The sequence below is a fragment of the Pan troglodytes genome, chromosome 8 (genome assembly GCF_028858775.2).
Source record: "Pan troglodytes isolate AG18354 chromosome 8, NHGRI_mPanTro3-v2.0_pri, whole genome shotgun sequence".
In the NCBI taxonomy this organism is placed as follows: domain Eukaryota; kingdom Metazoa; phylum Chordata; class Mammalia; order Primates; family Hominidae; genus Pan; species Pan troglodytes.
In genome coordinates, this window is record NC_072406.2 from 133,008,568 (window position 1) to 133,031,277 (window position 22,710).

Here is a 22,710-nt window from a genome sequence, read left to right on the forward strand (position 1 = left end):
TCCTGACCTGAGGTGATCTGCCCGCCTCAGCCTCCTAAAGTCCTGGGATTATAGGCGTGAGCCACCGCGCCCAGCCGATTTATTTATTTTTTAATGTTATCACTGTCTCTGAGACCTTTAAAATGCTGCCTATTTGTGGAAGATAGATTGCCAGAGGCTGTTCAGTTCTAAACTTGAACTGGGCCTTTGCCACAGACTGTCTTCCTTGACCATTTAATCTAGAATAATAAAGATCTTCCTTTTCTGTCTGGAAGTGATGCCCAAATTCACTCTTGAAGGTTCAGATGGTGAGCAGTTTAAGAAGTGGCAGAAATGTGACCTTTCGTATATTGGATGTGGACTGGTGTACGTCAGATAAAGTGATCTTGGCCTCAGATGATGGGTGCATCAGAGTCCTAGAGATGTCTATGAAGTCTGCGTGCTTTAGAATGGATGAACAAGAGTTAACCGGTATGGAATCCTAATGATAGGGGGCTTTGAAACCTGTCTTTACTTTGCCACAAGCTCTTGTATTTTGGGGAGAGAGCTGCTGCTTCTGTTTCATTTCAGTCTTATTTTCTTAGAATCTGAGTTTAAGAAAATATATTAACTTGAAGCTTGAGTGTTTTTACTGCTGAGATGCTGCAATCTTTGTAACTATAGATGTCAATCATTCTCAATTCAGGTTTTTTAAGTGCCCCTTTTTTGACTCTTTTCTTTGGTTTGTTAACAAGATAAAAGATGTTTATGTTTATAAAAATGGCTTACTCAGAATTTAGGCAAACTCATCAGAGGACATAAATCTAGTGATAAGGCTGCTGGCTTTTTAATAATGGCCTTATGTCTTTTGCAACCATGTATCATTGAAAAGTCACTTTAGAAAGTGTTCTGAGTATTATGAATTTTGATGCCAATCTGTGACTAGTAAAATGACCAGTCAAGCAAATTAGCAGATTGCAGTATCTTGCTCTGTTTTGTATGGTTGTTTTGACATTGCTTTTTACCAGAATAAAAAGCATTTTAGTAGAATATACTCCGTATGTGACTTCTAAAAAAAAAAAAGAATGGGATAATTGTGAATGCATCCATTTATCAGTTTAAAAGGCAGCTTTTGGCTGATGCAATACAGTATTCATCCTTGGAAGATACTTGATCCTACTTGGAGTGGAGGAGGGAACTTCTTGCCTGAGTATTCTCCCAGCAAAACTTTGGTGCACACTCTAGGCTGATATGTAGAAAATTTCATGAGACTTTTCTGAACCTTTGTAGAGTCAATATTTGGCACTTCACAGTAAGGTTTTAAAAACCTGGTTTTTCACTTTGTGTTCACGCTTGAGGCACTACTGAGTTGCTGCTAATGTTAGCGGGGCTGCCTTTAACTTAGTTAGGTATGCTTTGGTTTTTGTCACTGCGCACCCCTGCCCACTGCATTTGGGCACCACCACTTCTTACTATGTAACTGACTGCCATCAGGTGAAGCCAGAATTCAAGACCTACATTCCCATGTCTGTCCTTGTGTCGTTTGCCAGCTCTGGGGAAGCACCAGGATGGCCTCCTAGGAAAGGGCAAGCATTGGTATTCATTTTAAACCTAAAGGTATTGAGGACATTGAAGGAACTTCAAGGGTGGTTTTTGAAAAAATTGGTTACTAATTCTAGATAAAGAAGTGTGGAACTGCTATCTAAATGTTTGAAGAGCTTTTCCTTCACTTTTAATATAAAATTTGAATCTAAAAAGCTCCAAAGTCAAGGTGTAGCTTGTTCTTAAATTAAACTGACTACAGAAATGGAGTCCATTGTATTAACCCATGTTCAATACCATACTTGAACATCTGGCCTGTGGCCAGATTTTAGATCACATGTTTCTTTTAAAATTTTTCTGTTTTTTTTTTATATTCTTTTCAATCTCTAATGTTACAGCCTCAGCCAGAAAGAGAAAACTAAATAGCAATTGGGAAAGGTCATGCAATTGTGTATTCATTCCACAAATTGAACTTCAAATTCAGAACAACCCTTAATAAATGTTAAAGAATGAAAACTATGGTAGTGTAAATGTGGAGTGAGGAAAAAGACATCTGTGTGTTCACCTCCAGATTCATGGCCGATTTGGTCTTGAGGAAAAAAAGTTTGATGTAGTATATTTCTATTCTGAGGAATTAGAAGTATATTTGGGGCTTACTGACATGGGATAAAAATAAAATAGGTCCTAACATTGGTGTTTCCTATGTTTTCTTCAATTCTCCTTGAAAACAAGTAGAGAACATAAAATATTGATTCACATCTGTACATTTTCTTAGAGCAGCTTAGATAGGCCACTTCTTCCTCCAATAAAGAGGGGGCAGTCAGACAAATTAGAAGATTAGAATTCCTGTTTTTGAGTTGGAGAACGTTTCTTATCGGCTGCCTATATGTCAGGGACACAAAGAGCCATCAAAATAAATCGTAATAGTCTTTTTAGCAGCATCTAAAAGGAATGCAAGAACATGAGACTGTTTAATAGCATTCTGGTATCATGCAGTTTCCACACCCTTTAAATAGTATTGACTTGATATCAGGGGCTGTTCAACCTAATTTCCTCCCCAGTGTTTTTTTTTTTTTTTTAATTTTATTATTATACTTTAAGTTTTAGGGTACATGTGCACAATGTGCAGGTTTGTTACATATGTATACATGTGCCATGTTGGTGTGCTGCACCCATTAACTCGTCATTTAGCATTAGGTATATCTCCTAATGCTATCCCTCCCCCCTCCCTCCACCCCACAACAGTCCCAGGTGTGTGATGTTCCCCTTCCTGTGTCCATGTGTTCTCATTGTTCAATTCCCATCTGTGAGTGAGAACATGCAGTGTTTGGTTTTTTGTCCTTTTGATAGTTTGCTGAGAATGATGGTTTCCAGCTTCATCCATGTCCCTACAAATGACATGAATTTGTCATTCTTTATGGCTGCATAGTATTCCATGGTGTATATGTGCCACATTTTCTTAATCCAGTCTATGATTGTTGGACATTTAGGTTGGTTCCAAGTCTTTGCTATTGTGAATAGTGCCGCAATAGACATACGTGTGCATGTGTCATTATAGTAGCATGATTTATAATCCTTTGGGTATATACCCAGTAATGGGATGGCTGGGTCAAGCGGTATTTCTAGTTCTAGATCCCTGAGGAATCGCCACACTGAATTCCACAATGGTTGAACTAGTTTACAGTCCCACCAACAGTGTAAAAGTCTTCCTATTTCTCCACGTCCTCTCCAGCACCTGTTGTTTCCTGACTTTTTAATGATTGCCATTCTAACTGGTGTGAGATGGTATCTCACTGTGGTTTTGAGTTGCATTTTTCTGATGGCCAGTGATGATGAGCATTTTTTCATGTGTTTTTTGGCTGCATAAATGTCTTCTTTTGAGAAGTGTCTGTTCATATCCTTCGCACACTTTTTGATGGGGTTGTTTGTTTTTTTCTTGTAAATTTGTTTGAGTTCTTCGTAGATTCTGGATATTAGCCCTTTGTCAGATGAGTAGGTTGCAAACTTTTTCTCCCATTCTGTAGGTTGCCTGTTCACTCTGATGGTAGTTTCTTTTGCTGTGCAGAAGCTCTTTAGTTTAATTAGATCCCATTTGTCAATTTTGTCTTTTGTTACCATTGCTTTTGGTGTTTTAGACATGAAGTCCTTGCCCATGCCTATGTCCTGAATGGTATTGCCTAGGTTTTCTTCTAGGGTTTTTATGGTTTTAGGTCTAACATGTAAGTCTTTAATCCATCTTGAATTAATTTTTGTATAAGGTGTAAGGAAGGGATCCAGTTTCAGCTTTCTACATATGGCTAGCCAGTTTTCCCCTCCCCAGTGTTAAAGGCCACTGCTAAGCACATTTTTCCTAAGTAAGCATATATAGAAAGAAGCTTTCTGAAATCAGATTTCTGCACAAACCTTTCTTCTTCATCTGCCACAGCTTTCCACAGTCATTTTCGGTAATCTTGGGGCATTCAGAAATGTCTCACAATGACTTGCCGATGTGGGGAGGTCTGGGGATGCTAAACAACCTGGAACGATCTGGCACAATGAAGAATTGTCCTGCCCCAAACGCCAGTAGTGTTCCTTAGCTCTCTTTTTCACCGCTCATTGAATCACACTGAACAAAATCACAAAATATGGTCCTTTCCTTCCCAGACTTCCAGCTCACCTTAATGTTGCCACTTCCAAGTGGTGGAGGAATAACTTTTTTCTACTGATTTTCTTCTTGGCTCTTTGCTTACTGATTTTCTGCATTCCTGTCATGTAGGTAGCTAAAAACCTGGGTGTTATGATTCATACCTCACATAACTTTAGCCCAGATGGAGCAGAATCCATGACAAACAGCAATGATGCTAACTGCTTTTGCATTCTAATTGTGTAATTTTCAGAGGTGAATGAGCTCTTGCATGTGAGTTTCTCCAGATGTGAGATGATCTCCTATTACTTTTTCATGGCTGATCTTTACCCTTCAGAAGAAAGATTTCAATTCATTTGAGGGAGGGAAGTAGTAAGGGTCACTTTCAGTTTGTTCATGCTCATTGGGATGCTGTCAACAATATTTTGCTTTTGGAGAAATAACATATTTGTTTTTAAAAATAAGGTATTTCTCTCCTTTTATTCAGACTTGGTAAATGTTGTCTTGCTTGCCTGATGTAAACACTCGATGCTCCCTTCTACGTGGATTCTCTTGTATCTTTTCATTTGTTCATTGATTAAGAAATTACCACACAGCATGAGAACTTTCCCTGAACCATTCCAAGATTATTATGTATAGTTAATTTTTTTCCCTGACATTTACCATTTCCAAACATACTGTGATATAATACCAACAACTATCTACATGAATCTACCTAAAACATATACATATACTATCTAAAATATGAATGGGGCTGACTTGAGAATTATATAGATTGTCGTCTATGAAGGATGAATAGAAAGAAAGTTAAGTAAGCTAGCCACCTGCATCCCTTTCAGTGCTAAGTGTTCAGTGCTTCTGTAGGTAGTTAGATAAGCCTCATTTTTCCAAGATACAATCCTTCCTTTATAGCCCAGATGTAAAAGAAAAGATGACTAAGTGGAAATTTAAAAAAAAATTCAAAGCAAAAGAAAATCTTTAATAAGAATAAAAGAAAGTGTTCAATAAGCAAAGCCAAATGCAAATGATTACCTGGAGGAAAGTAATTCACAAGTCACAGACTGTCTACAGAGGGGCAAAACAGATAAACAAATGACGCTTCAACATATGAAATGATACTCAACTTTATTTATAATAAGAAAAATATTTGACCTCCTACTGGTAAGGATAAAAGAAGAAAATAATTTTAAAAAGTAATTTTTTAAAAAGAGAAAAATACAAATTAAAATTGTTTCTTACCTATCAGATTCAAAAGCTTGAAAATATACTCTGTTGGCAAGGCTATGAGGAAACAAGCACTCTCATCCATTGCTAACATTAAGATCCCTATAGGAAGGAATTTGGCAATATCTAACAGAGCTACATGCACATTTACCTTTTTACCCAGCAATCCCAGTGCTAAGAATTTATCTTAAGATGTACATTCATACACTGTGACCAAAATGCACACAAAGTTATTCATAGCAAAATTTTGAAAAAAGCCAAACTGCTTAGCCGTAGGAGATTGGTTGAATAAATCTGGGGACATCTGCAGAATGGAGTAATCTATGCAGCTGTAAAATAGTGAGGAATAGCTCTGTGACCTGATGTAGAGTGATATCCAGGATATGTGTAAGTGAAAAATGCAAGTGTAAAAGAGCACATATAGCCTGCTTGTGTACAAAGGCGGATTTTATACATAGGTTCATGCACACGTTTGCTTACTAAAACACACACCACACATACACAGAATAATCCAGAAACCAATGAGAATAGTTAGAAGATGTAGACGGAAAAATGGAGAGTATGGGGATAGCAGTGAAACTTCTCTATCTTTGTTATACAGTTTCAAGTTTTGAACCATTTATATATTTTATATATTAAAAATATACAGTGAAAACAAGAGTGAAGAAAAAGCAAACCCTAAAATTGAATGCAAGACACAGTTGAACCAAACTGTGTAACAACAATATTGGTAACATAACCACACACACACACAAAAACAGTTCAAATAACTAAAACACAGAACTTCCCATTCACTGCACACCTTTAGTGGTTTATATTCTAAGGACAGAATTGCTAAGGAATGTTGAACTTTACCGGGATAGTTGATGGTGACACTAGTAATTCTGAAGCTGTTTTGTGCATGTTGTAGTCTGGAACACATTAGTAACCAAATTGCAGTTTTGGGGAGCCAAGATCTGTGCTGATAGAAAGGGAGATACGGATGGGAAATGGCGGTGGTGGGAAGAAACATTCCAGGGGTGGATTTGGGTTGGTAAAAAATCATGACTTCTTGAACATGTATGTTCCCTGGCTCTGCTCACAGAGAGTTTTCTTGCAATGACACTCAATGGCAGTGAGCGCACATAGCACCCAGATTTTACTTTGCAAGTTCCATTTCCAGGCTAAAAGGAGCCAGAGCTCTTTGGACAAAAAGTTTATTTCAGGACAGAGGCACAAAAGGTGCAAGATGGGTCTGGGGCATCTTGTGGTGCCAGAATTCAAGTAAGGAATTGAAAAACCAAGGAGGACCTGACATAAGAGGCTTCTCCTGTCAAACTGGGGGTAGTCTGAGCATCACGAAAACTAATGGTGGTATTGATGTAAGTGCAGAATACCAAAGAAACCCTCACTCCATAGTAATAGTCACAGTAAGGAAAGGGGAAGTGGGCAAGAAGCAAAAGCTCAGGTGGACAGAAGAATGCCAGCTGACAAATGCGGAAAGAATAAGATTAGAAAATCACCACTTTGCAGCCCCGATACAATAATTAATTGTATACACAAGCAAGGATCACTTGTGGATGTCAAATCACTGAGTAAAAGGATGTTTGAGAATAGGAAATTCAATCTGACAATATTTCCTCCACATATTACTTACTAATTAATTATACAGTGGAGAAGGTGCCCTGATAAGAAAGAGCTCTGGTGAATACCCCTTATCTAGATGATCAGATTTAGTGTTTCCTGTAACCAGACAGCTAACATGTTCCTTCTGGTGCAATGCAGTGAAAAGTACACAGCATCCTTTGTTCAGACTCTGCCAAAAATGTTTAACCCAAATCTGATAATCAGAAAACAGACAAGTTAGAACGTAGGGCATTCTCCACAGCAGCTGACCAGGACTCTTCAAAAATGAAAAGGTCATGTAAGGCCAAAACCAAAAAGGAAGAGGACCATTCTAGATTGGAATAGACTAAAGAGACATGACAATGCAGTGTACCAGCCTTGACTGGACCCCAGATTTTTCAAAATAATACAGCTGTCAGGACATTTGGGGAATAACAAGGGACTTTTGAATTTGGACTGCATTTTAAGTGATTTTACTGAATCAATGTTAAAATTCTTGGGTGTAAAAAAAGTATTATTAAAAATATTTCCAATCACTTTCTGGCTTTTAAATTGAAAAATCCACATAAAATATTTTATGTATAATTTAATTTTTATTTAACTACATAGAATAAAGTTTTCTAAAGCAGAGTTTTCCAATAGAAACATAATGTGAGCCACATAGGTAAGCTTAAATTCTAGTATCCACATTTTAAAAAGTAAAAAGAGATGAAATTGATTTTAATTAAAATTTTATTTAAGCCAATATATCCAAAGTTTTATTTCAACATATAATCAGTATTAAAAGTTACTAGTGAGACATTTTACTTTTTTAAAATTATTCATTCTTCAAAATTCTGTCAGTATTTTACATTTATTGTAAAATGAATTGCCCTCAAAATTTATAGGACAAATTTTCAGCAGAAACAGTTAAGCTCTATTTAGATTTTATAAAATTTTCAGTTGAAAAAGTAGGCATGTATTCAAGTTGTTTCAAACATATTTAAAAGTTATCCAATGACTGAATCAATAACACTTTTTAAGTTTAAATTAGACAAACATTCATTTCCTTCATTATACTAGCCATATGTTAAGTGACTATCATATTGGATATCATACTGGATAATTGCACAGTCCAGAGTTGATGTGGATCACTGATACGATTTGGATCACTGATACGATTTGGCTTTGTGTCTCCACCCAAATCTCATGTCAAATTGTAATCTCCACAGGTCAGGGGAGGCAGCTGGTAGGGGGTGATTGGATCATGGGGGCAGATTTCCCCCTTACTGTTCTCACGATAGTAAGTGAGTTCTTAGGAGATCTGATGGCTTAAAAGTGTGGCATTTGCCCCCTCGCTGGCTCTCTCCTGCTGCCATGTAAGATGTGCCTTGCTTCCCCTTCACCTTCTGCCATGATTGTAAGTTTGCCTCCCCAGCCATACGGAACTGTGAGTCAATTAAACCTCTTTTCTTTATAAATTACCCTGTCTCAGGTAGTTCTTTACAGCAGCATGAAAACAGACAAATACAGTCACTTAAATAAGCCAACACCATTTATAAGTTTGTGTCATTTTACATAATTGTGTCTATTCAAGGGATCCATGGATAAAGCCTCTTCAGGATTCTGGAGGGGAGTTGGTAGTAAGGCCAAGTTGTAAAAGCCAGGGCACCCCTAGAAATTTGGAGCTAAGGTCGAGTCCGATAGAGTGTAGGGTGGTCAGAGCAGAGCTGCTGGGCATTGCAGCCTTTAGGTCTTCTGCTTCTTTGCACTGAAACATGTTGACAACTAGGCAAATCTTGCTTATTAGTGTTCTAAGTAAGCCAGCTGCTGGATGTGGGGGATGCTAGGGCCTAGAGTCTAAGAAGATAGCCCCTGTGTTCAAGAGCTACCTTTGTAAGTGAGACCTGGGAATGCTAGTGATCACAGGTGGCATGATCCCTTCAGTGACATACTCAAGGTTGATAGGCCATGTTAGTTGAATAGTCTTGGAAAAACAAAAGTACATACAGGTAAATATATTTATTTTTAATATTTAAAAATAATGAACTTTGTTGCTATTTGTTGAATCATTGCATTGAATCCTTTATTCAAGTAGTACCAGAGTTGTATACCACACAGGATACTTAAATTTTAAAGGGGAAAAGAAGGCCGGATGTGGTAGCTCATGCCTATAATCCCAGCACTTTGGGAGGCCAAGGTGGGCAGATCACCTGAGGTCAGGAGTTTGAGACCAGCCTGGCCAACATGGTGAAACCCCATCTCTACTAAAAAGCAAAAATTAGCCAGGCATGGTGGCAGGTGCTTGTAATCCCAGTTACTTCGGAGGCTGAGGCAGGAGAATCGCTTGAACCCGGGAGGCGGAGGTTGCTGTGAGCCGAGATCGCACCACCACACTCCAGCCTAGGTCACAGAGCGAGACTCCGTCTCAAAAAAAAAAAAATCAAAAAAGGGGGAAAAGAAGAATATGTTAATCAGATTTGAATGCAGAGACTCTCTCTGCTCTTGGCTTGTGTTTCCTAAGCAGTGACTACATTGAATATACTCTCAGTTGTTCCAGATTTACCTGTTGCTCTCTGCTGACTGCTCTGTAAATGGTTTATAGCTGAAGCTTCATTGTAGTATAAAACTTCATTTTATTTTTAAAAACCTTTCTTTGTTGTCTAGAGCCTGTGTGGTGCCCCTATCTCCTTGTTCCAAGGGCCTCTCTTGCCTTGAAAGCCTTCTTATTACACCAGCCTTGGAATGGACAGTATTCTTTGGACATTTCTCATGTGTAAGTTTTTTCACTTTTCTTTTTCTTTCATAATTTACTTGGGGTTGAAAGACACCCATGAAAGTCAGCCATGGCCTGTACTCCAGCATTTAAAGGGAATGGAGCCTTTAAAGCCGAGAGAAGGCAGAGACACTACAGAATTGCCAGGCTGCCTCTGGGTTCTCGGGCCTTTGTGGAAGTGTGGGTCAGTGAGGAGCTGTGAGGGCGTGTATTGCTCTCAGGTGGCTGTGTGCTTGTCTTATGGTCTGAACATGGATGTGTCGTGATGATGAAAAGGATGCGTGTGAAGAGGGCAATGGAAGGCAGGAGAATTTGGAGCCGGGCACGTTCTTTTTAAAAGCAGCATCATTAGCTTCAGGGATATACTGTGTCTTATAAATCTCAATATTTGCCTCATTGCAAAAAAATATTCACAGAAACTATTAGTGATTATTAATTAAATTCACAAATATTACTGAACTCCTGCCATGTGCAGCACGGATGGAGGATTTAAAAATAATGCCAGGAAGTGTCTGTTCTCCAAGCACTGTCTCCTCAGAATATTCATTCTGCAGAGCTCTAAATGAGCAGATTCCTTTAGTAACATTGTTAAGTTCTTCATTAAAAGGAATCTAAACCTGATAGATTTTAAAGCCTGCTTATAAATTTCCTGGTTTCTTGAAAGCCAAGGAGACTTTCTTTACTCATTTTCTTGTTTTTGACTCAATAAGATAAAAGCAGATATTAAAGTTGATTGGTGGGGTCCTGAGTAGATTGTTGTTATTTTGGTCTATAACCAGGTTTCTAACCAAGAACTACGAAGAAGGTTATCTCTATATTAACACAACTTTTTTCAGGTGAAGAAATACGTGGTTTTAAGTGAAGAGATAATGAACTCATTCAAAATTTTTTCTTCACAGTGACTATCCAGAAAATGAAGAAATAAAGAATCTCCTCCAAGAACAGTTGAATTCATTGTCTAAGTAAGCACTCCATGTTTCATTAGAAGATAGGAATATGAGAAAGAAAAATACAATTCAACTTTTCAAAATTAAAATAAGTTATGTTTTAGAAAATATCAGTGGCCCAAGAAGAGACCATTCTGTTTAGAGGTTTGCTTCCCGTTAGAGTCTGTGTTTTGCAGAAAAAGTACTTATTCAGTAGTTACAGTGACAGAGCATCTGTCTTCACCAAGTTCATGAGCACCAGCTGCTCTGATCTCACATCAAGGCAGGACTAGATGCATAGTGTGAGCATCCTTGTAGCTCAGCTTGCCTCTACTACAAACCTCCATGAAGCCTCACAGTGGGAGACGAATCGCAGGGTGATTCTGGGTCTGCTTCCCGCTTCTAAAATGAGTTCTCTGTGTCAGGTGCTGGTGTGCACAGGTCTGGCTAAGAAATTAATGTGCTCCCTAGAGCCAAGGGCATTTAACAGAATGTACTGGGAATAAGAAAGGAAAAAATACGGGTCTACAAGGAGTTCTTGGGGAAAGCGTAACACATTTTTGCAATCTAGAATCTGTTACATATAATTATAGTATTTAACAAATTAAGCATGATATTTTATTGATGGAAAATTCAAAATAATTAGTTTTTTCTATGCAAAGATTAACATTTATGTTTAAATGGGAAACTATAGATTTAAAGAATGTCTTCCTTTCCGATTTGTGAATATTCAGTATTTTACTATTTTAGAAATACGAATTTATAAAAGCACTAGCCATTCTTCCTTAGATACTTTATTTTTGGAATAGTTTCAGAATAAATTACAAATGTCATCTTCTTTAAAGTATTTACTGTTCTTGATGATTTTTTCAACAATGGCATTCTTGTTCCAGTAGTTAGGCAGCTAATACTTTCAAAAACTGTTGTAAGCCTATAAACCAGAAATGAGAGCGCCGCAGCTCCCTGTGGTGGCTGAAAGCTGCTGCTTCTCCAAGCCTTGAGAACACTCTCAGCCCCCTTCAACTTTTATAATTTCAGGGTCATGGTAAAGTACCTTGTCTTGTGTAAATTCTAAACATGTTATTTGACTGGAATTTTTCATTTCAAGAGTATATTGATCAACCCCCATGCTTTATTGTTTGATTGAAAACTTTTGTCTCACTTTTGTCCGGATTTCTTCCACAGTGACATAAAGAAACTGTTGCTTGATCCAGAATTCACTCTCTTGCAGAGGTGCCTGCTTGTTTCAAGGTAATATTGTTTGATGTATTCTGTATAAGAGACAGGATTTCAAGTTAACTCATTTCTTTTAAGGGTTTTTAGTTACAAACACTTAGATTTTAGAAAAATGTATCAGTTCATCCTTTAGATTTAACTTAAAATAATTTTGACAGTAGTAATAACAAATAGGGAAAAAATCAAATTGCATTTTAAATGTGAGATCTAGGCCTTCTCTCTGGAAAGCACTTCCTCCTACAGCTTTTTAAAATATGTGTTTTAAAATATCAGATACAGGTATATTTAAATATACCAATAAATTATATTTAGAAGCGATAACCTCTATATCCTGACTTACAGTAGAGTTTGTCACTTATAAAAAAGACTCCTCTCCCCACAGAATAAATAGCACATTACTTTCATACCTTATCTAGCCAGTTATCCCAGAGGAACTTCTTCCTAATCTGAATCAGTGGCCCACATTGAAAGGTGTGCTAATGGCAAACCAGGTAAATAATTGTTCTTTACACAGAACAGAAAGATGCTGGAGTCTGAAGGGGTCCTGTGCAGTCAGGCCCCTGTATTGTTGAAGGCCCAGTAGCAGGGCAGGAGAACTTGCTGCCTCCCCCTTTCACCCTGTCAGGCCCCATGCCAGTATCCCAGTGGATATGTGACAACACTCCCTTCCAGTCCCTCAGTCTACTCTAGGAAGCCATCCAGGCCAGGTGTGCTGAGTGCAGTCAAAACTTTGCTTCATCCTTGCCAGGCTCTATGGTGATGAATCGGAGCTGCACTTCTGGACTGTCGCTGCCCACTACCTGCACAGCTTATCCCAGGAAAAGTCAGCCAGCACAACAGCTCCTAAAGAAGCTGCTCCTCAAGACAAACTGAGCAACCCACTGGATATATGCTATGACGTGCTCTGTGAAAATGCCTACTTTCAGGTAGTCTGCTTCACACAGCAAAACCTTTAGAGCTGTCATCTTGATTACTTATATCTTTGTCAATATCTTAAACTTGGGAAACTTTCAAACTAAGTTACTGTTCAGTAATAGAAATAAGCCCTTGAAAATTAGCTGGGTGTGGTGGCGCGTGCCTGTAGTCCCAGCTACTCAGGAGGCTGAGGGAGGAGAATCACTTGAACCCGGGAGGCGGAGGTTGCAGTGAGCTGAGATCATGCCACTGCATTCCAGCCTGGGCAACAGAGCAAGACTCTGTCTCCAAAAAAAAAAAAGAAAGAAAAGAAAGAAGCCCTCGGTACATTTGCATTAAAAAAAAAGCCTGATTCAAGATTTGAAAAGCTCATGGACAGTTACTGAGTTGTTTACTAAACATTAAAATTTTATTATTAAACAGGCTTGTTTAATTTGTCTTACATTTTTAACTTGGCTTCATTTTAATTCTGTCATTAATTTCCTATAAATAACAAATACTTTATACACTTGGTTTGAATTTGCTGTTCGCATGATAATTTCTTTAACCTCCTGCAGAATCCTTCAGTGCACATAGGTTTTTCATCCGGCTCTACTTAAGTGTCAGTTTCTGTAGGCAGGCAGGTATGCATCCAAGTGATAATATCTATCAACATTTTTGCTGTTCAAATTCTTATTAAATGTTTGGAGTGCTGTAAAGTTGATTATCTAGTAACCTGAAAAGTCAAAGTAGTTTATTAAAATGATCTTATTAAGTACAGTAAAATTTAAATAATTCCAAACTCTTATAATCCAGGCTTAATTTTTCTTTTTTTTCCAATTCTAGAAATTTCAGCTAGAAAGGGTTAATCTACAGGAAGTGAAACGGTCAACTTATGATCATACAAGGAAATGTACAGACCAGCTACTGCTCTTGGGTCAAGTATGTCAGTTTTTATAACTACATGCTTCATTAAATTGCTAGTTAATTCGTATTTCAGAGCAATATATCTGTATGTATATATTTCATAATATTTTCCCCTTGTATGTCCCTCCTTCCCTGTAGACAGTTTAGGCTTTCTTTCAAAATAATACCAATAAACCTCATGAGAAAAAACATATGGTTAACCAGCTTGTAATTTAGACTTCCATAATGCCCAGTGGAGCCCAGCTATTTGTTTTGTTTTGTTTTTGTGTCTGAATTGACTGGTACAAAGCTAAAATAGGCAATTACTCGAGCACCTAGATACACCAGCCTCTGGCTTTATGTTTGTCTCAAAAGAGTATTGTAGCACCTCTGTTTAATGTTTGTATTTGTAAACAAAATATTCAATTGCATTTTTTGAAAATGAGTGTTTTCCTTTAGTTTTCTACCTTATGAATTTTAAAAGGTTATGTTGGAGGAAAATGTTCTCATAATTAGAAAAACCGTTTCTCTTACTAGACAGACAGAGCTGTGCAGTTGCTGTTGGAAACAAGTGCAGATAACCAGCATTATTACTGTGATTCACTGAAAGCCTGTTTAGTCACTACTGTCACCTCGTCAGGCCCCTCTCAGAGCACCATTAAGTTGGTGGCAACGAATATGATTGCCAATGGCAAATTGGCAGGTAAGGCACACTTGATATGTTTGTCATCTCTCTGAAAAATGAGACCTTGTTCCCAGCAAAGTATTTGATTAGTAGGGACATTTCTTTCTCTTTTACATATGCTGAAGAAAAATAGAAAAATTATTGCTACCTATAAATCAGATGAATATAATTGTCTAAACCAGAATTAATTGTTTACACTTTTCAGAGTGAAAGGGGGCACTGTTAATAATTGCCGAGATAATAGGCATAAATCCAACAATCCTAGGCAAATCAGAACAATAAAACCTGTGAGAGAACTATGCTCTCCCTACTTATTCTCCAGACTGTATTGTGCTTCCTACCCTGGTTACTTGAGTAATAACAGTAAAACTCTTAATATTATGTTTCAAAATTTAAATCAAGAATGTCTTCAGTAGGTATAAAATGGGCACGACTAGATAAGGTCAAATGGGGATTTAACTTTTTAATGACTTCTCAAAGAAGGAGCTGCACTGTCACTTAAGGGGATGCGCTTTTGTCTTTCAGAGGGCGTTCAGTTGCTCTGCCTGATAGATAAGGCTGCAGACGCCTGCCGCTACCTGCAGACATACGGCGAGTGGAATCGGGCTGCATGGCTGGCAAAAGTAGGTGGTTCCGAGTTTCAATAGGTGCCCTCAACATTTGGGATAGAAAGCTCAGTCCTGAACTTTGGACTTATGACTTAGAAACATTTTTTGGCCTGCAAAGCTGCTTTGCAAATACTGTCTTGGAACCTTTATCCTTTTCCTATTCTTTATGAGTGTAAATTGCATTACTTATTTAAAAATGGATCTTGCATTGGTAGCAATTAAGTAAAAGCAGCTGCCTCCTCTTCCTCCCAGAGTCTGAGCCGAAACTACAGTCCAGAGGTATAGCCAGGCCCTGGGTCCCATAGGCACAGACCGTTATCATTATTCAGAGTATGCAGCAGCTTCAGGGCAGTGTGCTAGTCAAGCAGAGCCTAGCCTGTATTTCATAGAAACAGATCTCACTTTAACTGAATTACTATTTTTTCTTTATAGAGTGCAGGATGTTTTTGTTGTTAACACAGGCGTCTTTCTCAGGTCCGTTTGAATCCTGAGGAGTGTGCCGATGTTTTAAGGCGGTGGGTTGACCACCTTTGTTCTCCACAAGTCAATCAGAAATCAAAGGCTCTCCTGGTTCTCCTCTCTCTGGGCTGCTTTTTTAGCGTGGCAGAGACGCTTCACAGGTAAACCGAGAGTTCACATGGGCTGCTCAGGCCTGCCCGTGAGCAGTCACTTCATGTTCTCTCGCGGTTCTAGCAGGTCATGGTACTCGATGTGTAAAGTGAAGGGAGAAGTATACATTTCAGGTTTGTCAAAAAACCCAAAGGAGAATGGAACTGTCCGTATTCATTACATCTTCATTCGGTCTAGGAGCTATGCTGGTTTCCTGCTAATATGCTGATCAGACCTAACAGGCACCTAGTAAAAAGGGAATTTAAAAGTCTTCAGAGAATTGGGGTCCATTCAGCTTTGACTAGAGCAACTGAGAGGAGGCCCAGAGAGCAGGGGGGAGAGGCGACAGAAGGCGTGGTGAGGTGGAGACATCCCGTCTGAAAATCTGGAAGAGGAACAACCATCACTAATTGTGGAGCATTTCATTTATTCAAAACTAAGGGAGGTAGATTACAGAAATATGACAAAAGATTACTTGTCAACTCTGGACAGGGGTACATGGGCACTTGTCATATCTCTGTAGATTTTTGTGTATTTAAACTATTTCACCATTTTTTAAAGTATTACTTTTAAAAAGCTTGTGTTTGGAGATGTGAGTATTCTTCCCTCCTTTTTTCAACAAACCAGGGCTTAGAAAAGTGCTTGTATCTTAATGCAGTACGCAGGTTTCCAGGGAAAATGTGTAAATGTCTTTATACCCTTCGATGCTGCTGCCCACCAGTGATGTAAATCACAAAGCATAACTCTTGTTTTGTTCTGTTGAGCAGCATGAGATACTTTGATAGAGCAGCCTTATTTGTGGAAGCTTGCCTCAAGTATGGAGCATTTGAAGTCACTGAGGACACAGATATCCTTTGCAAGGTTGTTTGTAGTGACGAGGAAGAAAGTGACATGCATGGGTTTTGGAATTTCCCTTAGTTGTGCTGCCTGGACAGGAACTATATTATATTGTGAAAGATCCATGTTCTGATTTTCTGATTCACCAAAGCCAGGAAAGAGGGAGAAATTAGAGGACAAAGAATCAGATAAGAAGGTGGCTGCACCATGGGTGTCAGCTTTGACTAGGATGGAGGGAGGCAGGAAGGACTATAGAGGACAGGGCCCCCAAGTCTTGTTTGAACTTAAAAAGAAGATGAAGGAATGATTTGGGAAACAGGTAGAAGGACCTGGTACTTTGAAATAGTACTTTTTCAAGACCAGACATTCCATGGAATAAATTTTATATATTTATCTAGAAAAAAATATACTGGAATAACTAAAAAAGTCTCACGATCACCTCTAGTGACAATATGATATGGGACAAAATACAGCACTTAAAGAGAGGTGTTGCTCAGGCCAGCCACTATAATCCACCCATCAGCCAGAACATTTTATTTCTTCTAAATGGCACTTGAGCAACATTGGTTTCTTTGAAAAGAATGAACTTGAGAATGCAACTCCCAGGACCAGAAAAGAATGAAATTGGGCCAGTGCTTGCATGGTCCTGCTGCTGCTCACTGCACTTTGCTTCAAATTCTTACATTTGCTCTCATTTCTACATGGCAGGTACTTGGTTCTCTCTCTCTCTCTCCCTCTTTCTCTGTGTGTGTTTATAATTTTTTTTTTTTTTTTTACAGAGAAATAAAACTAAACTAAAAATTTTTTTTTTCCTTTTTTTGAGGTAAGGTCTCACTCTTCTGCCCAAACTGGAGTGAGTGGCACGATCATGGCTCACTACAGCCTTGACTTCCTGGGCTCAAGCAGTCCTCCCACCTCATCCTCCCCAGTAGCTGGGACCATAGGTCCACACCATTGTGCCTGGCTTTTTTTTTTTTTTTTGGTAGTGACCCGGGTCTCACTATGTTGCCCAGGCTGGTCTTGAACTCCTAGTTCAAGCAGTCCTCTCACCTTGGCCTCCCAAAGTGCTGAGATTACAGGCATGAGCCACCCAGCCCTGCACTGAAAGTTTTTTAAAATTAAACTAAAGGCTGAGCCTACTCAAGATCATGTACCTAGTCACTGGGAGGGTGACTGGTTCAGTGTATGCATTTTGAGGATCAAAGCATCAGCACAGAGTACCCAATAGGCTGTTTAAAAAAATAAATAAATAAATAAAACAATAGGACAGGGCTTTCTAAAAACCCAACATCCAGATATAGGGAACATTCAGAAATAAATATCTGCCCCCAAACTGCCAGCCTCTCAGACTTTCAAATGGAATGAGGATATGCAGGTTAAGTTTCTCCTCTCTTATCAATCATTCATCTTCCAATCTTCAGTTGAGTGTAGGTTATGGGAGAATCTGGGAGGATGTTGGTTGGGTCTTCTGGAAGGAGAAGCTTTGGACTCAGCTGGTACGAAAGGTAATGATGGTACAGACTGAGACATGGCCTACTATGGCCGGGAATCACCCTCTGCCCGCGAAAAGTCTCCTGTGTTCATCCTGTGCTGCCCGCTGTGGACGCCAGGTCCCTTCCGAGCAGCCAGCAGAGCAGACGCGACTCACCCTTCCTGCTTCTGGGAGCCTGTGAAGAGTCTCATAACAGCCCTTTTTACTCTTCTTTTCCTTAACTATGGTTTACAGAAACTCATCACTGCTATATATGCAGATTATGCCCGGAGTTTGAAGAACCTCGGTTTTAAGCAGGGAGCAGTTCTCTTTGCTTCAAAAGCCGGAGCAGCTGGCAAAGACTTATTGAATGAGCTTGAGTCCCCCAAGGAAGAACCCATTGAAGAGTGACAGCTTAATAAATGCCAGGGAATCTGACCTGGAAGGCAGATGGGAGGGGGCTGGTCTGGCTGTGGCCACTGTCACAGTCCAGGATGAAGAGGAGTACAGGGTCCTGTGAGCTGTTTGACCACTGTTCTAAGACTATGTGTGCCCAAAAGCACATGAGCCTCTATGTTGAGAGTAAGTCTGTATCCTGCATTGGTCTCAGAAAGAATGTGAATGCTTAAGATTTTGAAAGTACATAATATTTTATACTTTGGGAGAGAGCTTTAAGAGTCCCTGGAAATACTTTTTAATTTTTTTAACTTACAATTCAAGAGACTGAATCACTTTTCTCATTGATTAAATGTAAAGATTATTGAGAAACCTATAGTAAATGAAATTTGTGAGATGTTTTCTCAAATATATGCTGTGCCTGTACTTATATACAGTCTTTCAAGATACAAACAAGGCAGAAACATTTAAACTAGTATTAAAGGTAGTTTACCAAAGCATTTTTTGTTTTCTCACCTTGAAAACACAGAACCGTTAATTCCTTGGTTTAAGCAGTCACTAAGTTTTGTAATTTTAGGCTCAGAGGCCCATAGGAGGTTTTAAGATTTATGTTTAGTCCGATAGGTGAGGTCTTTGATATTTTGAATTTTAACTCCTTTTATGATACATCACAGTAACCTCATTTTTGAAGTCTTTGTACTTTAATGTTCTCTCTGTTCTAATAGTTGAAGTATGAGATGAGATGTAACTATTATAAACTGTTGCTGAAAACATAAATGTCTGTAACTTACAAACATGATAAATAAATTAAAAATCCCATCCAGGCCTTTGTGTTCTCTGCATTGCTGTGCATGAGGCCAGGTCATGAGCTGGCTCCTTAGGAGTCATCTGGTCGCCCAGCCTCTAAAGCCTGGCTGCTCCTGCTGTATCCAGAGAAACGTGTATGTGGGAATCCCATGGGTGCGGTACAGGGCAGGAAGGACACCCACACCCTGGGCAAGTCTACCTCTGAGTTCCTGAGTGGGAATGTGGCTTAGTGCACAGCTTTTGGAGATGAGGGGGTGAGCACTTCCATCTTTTCCCTCCTGAGCCTGCTGGGTGACACATCATACCCACCAAGAGGTACAATTTTTAAAGAGAAGCATAGCCTCTTTCTACTGTTAGACCAACCAGTCTGACACCCTCTGCCAAGGAACTGAGCTCCATGGAAAGGAAGGCCTGTCCCAGGAATATTTGTCCATAGCTCGGTGCTTTGGCAAGCAGTTCTGTGTCTGGAGTTGGTTCCTTCCGGTAGGTTCTTGGTCTCGCTGACTTCAAGAATGAAGCCACAGACCTTCGCGGTGAGTGTTACAGCTCTTAAAGGTGGCACGGACCCAAAGAGTGAGCAGCAGCAAGATTTATTGTGAAGAGCGAAAGAACAAAGCTTCCACAGCATGGAAGGGGACCCGAGCAGGTTGCCACTGCTGGCTGGGATGGCCAGCTTTTATTCCCTTATTTGCCCCTGACCACATCCTGCTGATTGGTCCATTTTACAGAGTGCTGATTGGTGCGTTCAAAAATCCTTTAGCTAGACACAGAGCACTGATTGGTGCGTTTTTTTACGGAGTGCTGATTGGTGCATTTACAATCCTTTGGCTAGACACAGAGCACTGACTGATGCGTTTTTACGGAGTGCTGATTGGTGCATTTACAATCCTTTAGCTGGACACAGAACGCTGATTGGTGCATTTACAATCCTTTAGCTAGACAGAAAAGTTCTCCAAGTCCCCACTCAACCCAGGAAGTCCAGCTGGCTTCACCTCTCAGTTCTAGAAGAAATTCAGGATCCATTATTGGTCCCACACCTGGCTCGTGTTTCCTGTCCTTTCTTTGCCTAGACACACAGCAGTAGACTTTCTAAAGGCCACAGGCAAACGCCGCTTTCTTTACATTGTTTATTATTTGTCCAGATTTATTTATTTAACCATTCTCTTAGCTTTGGCTGCTATAACCAAATACAGAGACTGAGTAGCTTAAACAACAGACATTTATCTCTCATAATTCTAGAGACTGGCGGTCCCAGACCAAGATGCCAGCAGATTTGTTCCTGGTGAGGAACTTCCTGGCTTGTAGAGCGCCGCCTTCTTGCTACGTACTCATGTGGCCTTTCCTCTGTGTATGCACGTGAAGCAAGCAGTGCTGTCTGTCTTCCCCTTATATAGGCCCTAATCCCATCATGGGGTCAACCTCAGCCTAATTACCTCCAAAAGGCTGAACCCTAGAGGGAGGAGCCAAGATGGCCGAATAGGAACAGCTCCGGTCTACAGCTCCCAGCCTGAGTGACGCAGAAGACGGGTGATTTCTGCATTTCCATCTGAGGTACCAGGTTCATCTCACTAGGGAGTGCCAGTCGGCGCAGGTCAGTGGGTGCGCGAGCCGAAGCAGGGCGAGGCATTGCCTCACTCGGGAAGCGCAAGGGGTAAGGGAGTTCCCTTTCTGAGTCAAAGAAAGGGGTGACGGACGGCACCTGGAAAATCGGGTCACTCCCACCCGAATACTGCGCTTTTCCGACAGGCTTAAAAAATGGCGCACCACAAGATTATATCCCGCACCTGGCTCGGAGGGTCCTACCCCACGGAGTCTCGCTGATTGCTAGCACAGCAGTCTGAGATCAAACTGCAAGGCGGCAGCGAGGCTGGGGGAGGGGCACCCGCCATTGCCCAGGCTTGCTTAGGTAAACAAAGCAGCCGGGAAGCTCGAACTGGGTGGAGCCCACCACAGCTCAAGGAGGCCTGCCTGCCTCTGTAGGCTCCACCTCTGGGGGCAGGGCACAGACAAACTAAAAGACAGCAGTAACCTCTGCAGACTTAAATGTCCCTGTCTGACAGCTTTGAAAAGAGCAGTGGTTCTCCCAGTACGCAGCTGGAGATCCGAGAACAGGCAGACTGCCTCCTCAAGTGGGTCCCTGACCCCTGACCCCCGAGCAGCCTAACTGGGAGGCACCCTCCAGCAGGGGCACACTGACACCTCACACTGCAGGGTACTCCAACAGACCTGCAGCTGAGGGTCCTGTCTGTTAGAAGGAAAACTAACAAACAGAAAGGACATCCACACCAAAAACCCATCTGTACATCACCATCATCAAAGACCAAAAGTAGATAAAACCACAAAGATGGGGAAAAAACAGAACAGAAAAACTGGAAACTCTAAAAATCAGAGCACCTCTCCTCCTCCAAAGGAACGCAGCTCCTCACCAGCAATGGAACAAAGGTGGACGGAGAATGACTTTGACGAGCTGAGAGAAGAAGGCTTCAGACGATCAAATTACTCTGAGCTACGGGAGGACATTCAAACCAAAGGCAAAGAAGTTGAAAACTTTGAAAAAAAATTTAGAAGAATGTATAACTAGAATAACCAATACAGAGAAGTGCTTAAAGGAGCTGATGGAGCTGAAAACCAAGGCTCGAGAACTACGTGAAGAATGCAGAAGCCTCAGGAGCCGATGCGATCAACTGGAAGAAAGGTTATCAGCAATGGAAGATGAAATGAATGAAATGAAGCGAGAAGGAAAGTTTAGAGAAAAAAGAATAAAAAGAAACAAGCAAAGCCTCCAAGAAATATGGGACTATGTGAAAAGACCAAATCTACGTCTGATTGGTGTACCTGAAAGTGATGGGGAGAATGGAACCAAGTTGGAAAACACTCTGCAGGATATTATCTAGGAGAATTTCCCCAATCTAGCAAGGCAGGCCAACGTTCAGATTCAGGAAATACAGAGAACGCCACAAAGATACTCCTCGAGAAGAGCAACTCCAAGACACATAATTGTCAGATTCACCAAAGTTGAAATGAAGGAAAAAATGTTAAGGGCAGCCAGAGAGAAAGGTCGGGTTACCCTCAAAGGGAAGCCCATCAGACTAACAGCGGATCTCTCGGCAGAAACCCTACAAGCCAGAAGAGAGTGGGGGCCAATATTCAACATTCTTAAAGAAAAGAATTTTCAACCCAGAATTTCATATCCAGCCAAACTAAGCTTCATAAGTGAAGGAGAAATAAAATACTTTACAGACAAGCAAATGCTGAGAGATTTTGTCACCACCAGGCCTGCCCTAAAAGAGCTCCTGAAGGAAGCACTAAACATGGAAAGGAACAACTGGTACCAGCCGCTGCAAAATCATGCCAAAATGTAAAGACCATCGAGACTAGGAAGAAACTGCATCAACTAATGAGCAACATAACCAGCTAACATCATAATGACAGGGTCAAATTTACACATAACACTATTAACTTTAAATGTAAATGGACTAAATGCTCCAATTAAAAGACACAGACTGGCAAATTGGATAAAGAGTCAAGACCCATCAGTGTGCTGTATTCAGGAATCCCATCTCACGTGCAGAGACACACATAGGCTCAAAATAAAAGGATGGAGGAAGATCTACCAAGCAAATGGAAA

At 40.2% G+C, this 22,710-nt stretch overlaps 1 protein-coding gene across 3 annotated transcripts in view; it reads left to right on the forward strand.

Moving 5' to 3' along the window:
* Positions 1 to 19,099, forward strand: part of WDR11 (WD repeat domain 11) — a 57,990-nt gene extending 38,891 nt beyond the window's left edge. For 2 of the 3 annotated variants that reach the window (XM_508077.6, XM_009459343.5), the window contains exons 19-29: positions 279 to 450; positions 9,599 to 9,707; positions 10,607 to 10,669; positions 11,819 to 11,884; positions 12,618 to 12,795; positions 13,610 to 13,705; positions 14,207 to 14,372; positions 14,880 to 14,977; positions 15,437 to 15,582; positions 16,339 to 16,418; positions 18,133 to 19,099. In XM_508077.6, coding sequence (XP_508077.4) covers positions 279 to 450; positions 9,599 to 9,707; positions 10,607 to 10,669; positions 11,819 to 11,884; positions 12,618 to 12,795; positions 13,610 to 13,705; positions 14,207 to 14,372; positions 14,880 to 14,977; positions 15,437 to 15,582; positions 16,339 to 16,418; positions 18,133 to 18,290 — 1,332 coding nt within the window. In that variant the 3' untranslated portion in view covers positions 18,291 to 19,099. The remainder of the gene's footprint in view (positions 1 to 278; positions 451 to 9,598; positions 9,708 to 10,606; positions 10,670 to 11,818; positions 11,885 to 12,617; positions 12,796 to 13,609; positions 13,706 to 14,206; positions 14,373 to 14,879; positions 14,978 to 15,436; positions 15,583 to 16,338; positions 16,419 to 18,132) is intronic. The other variant, XR_682862.4, reaches the window with a different exon arrangement.
* Positions 19,100 to 22,710: the final 3,611 nt, after the last annotated feature.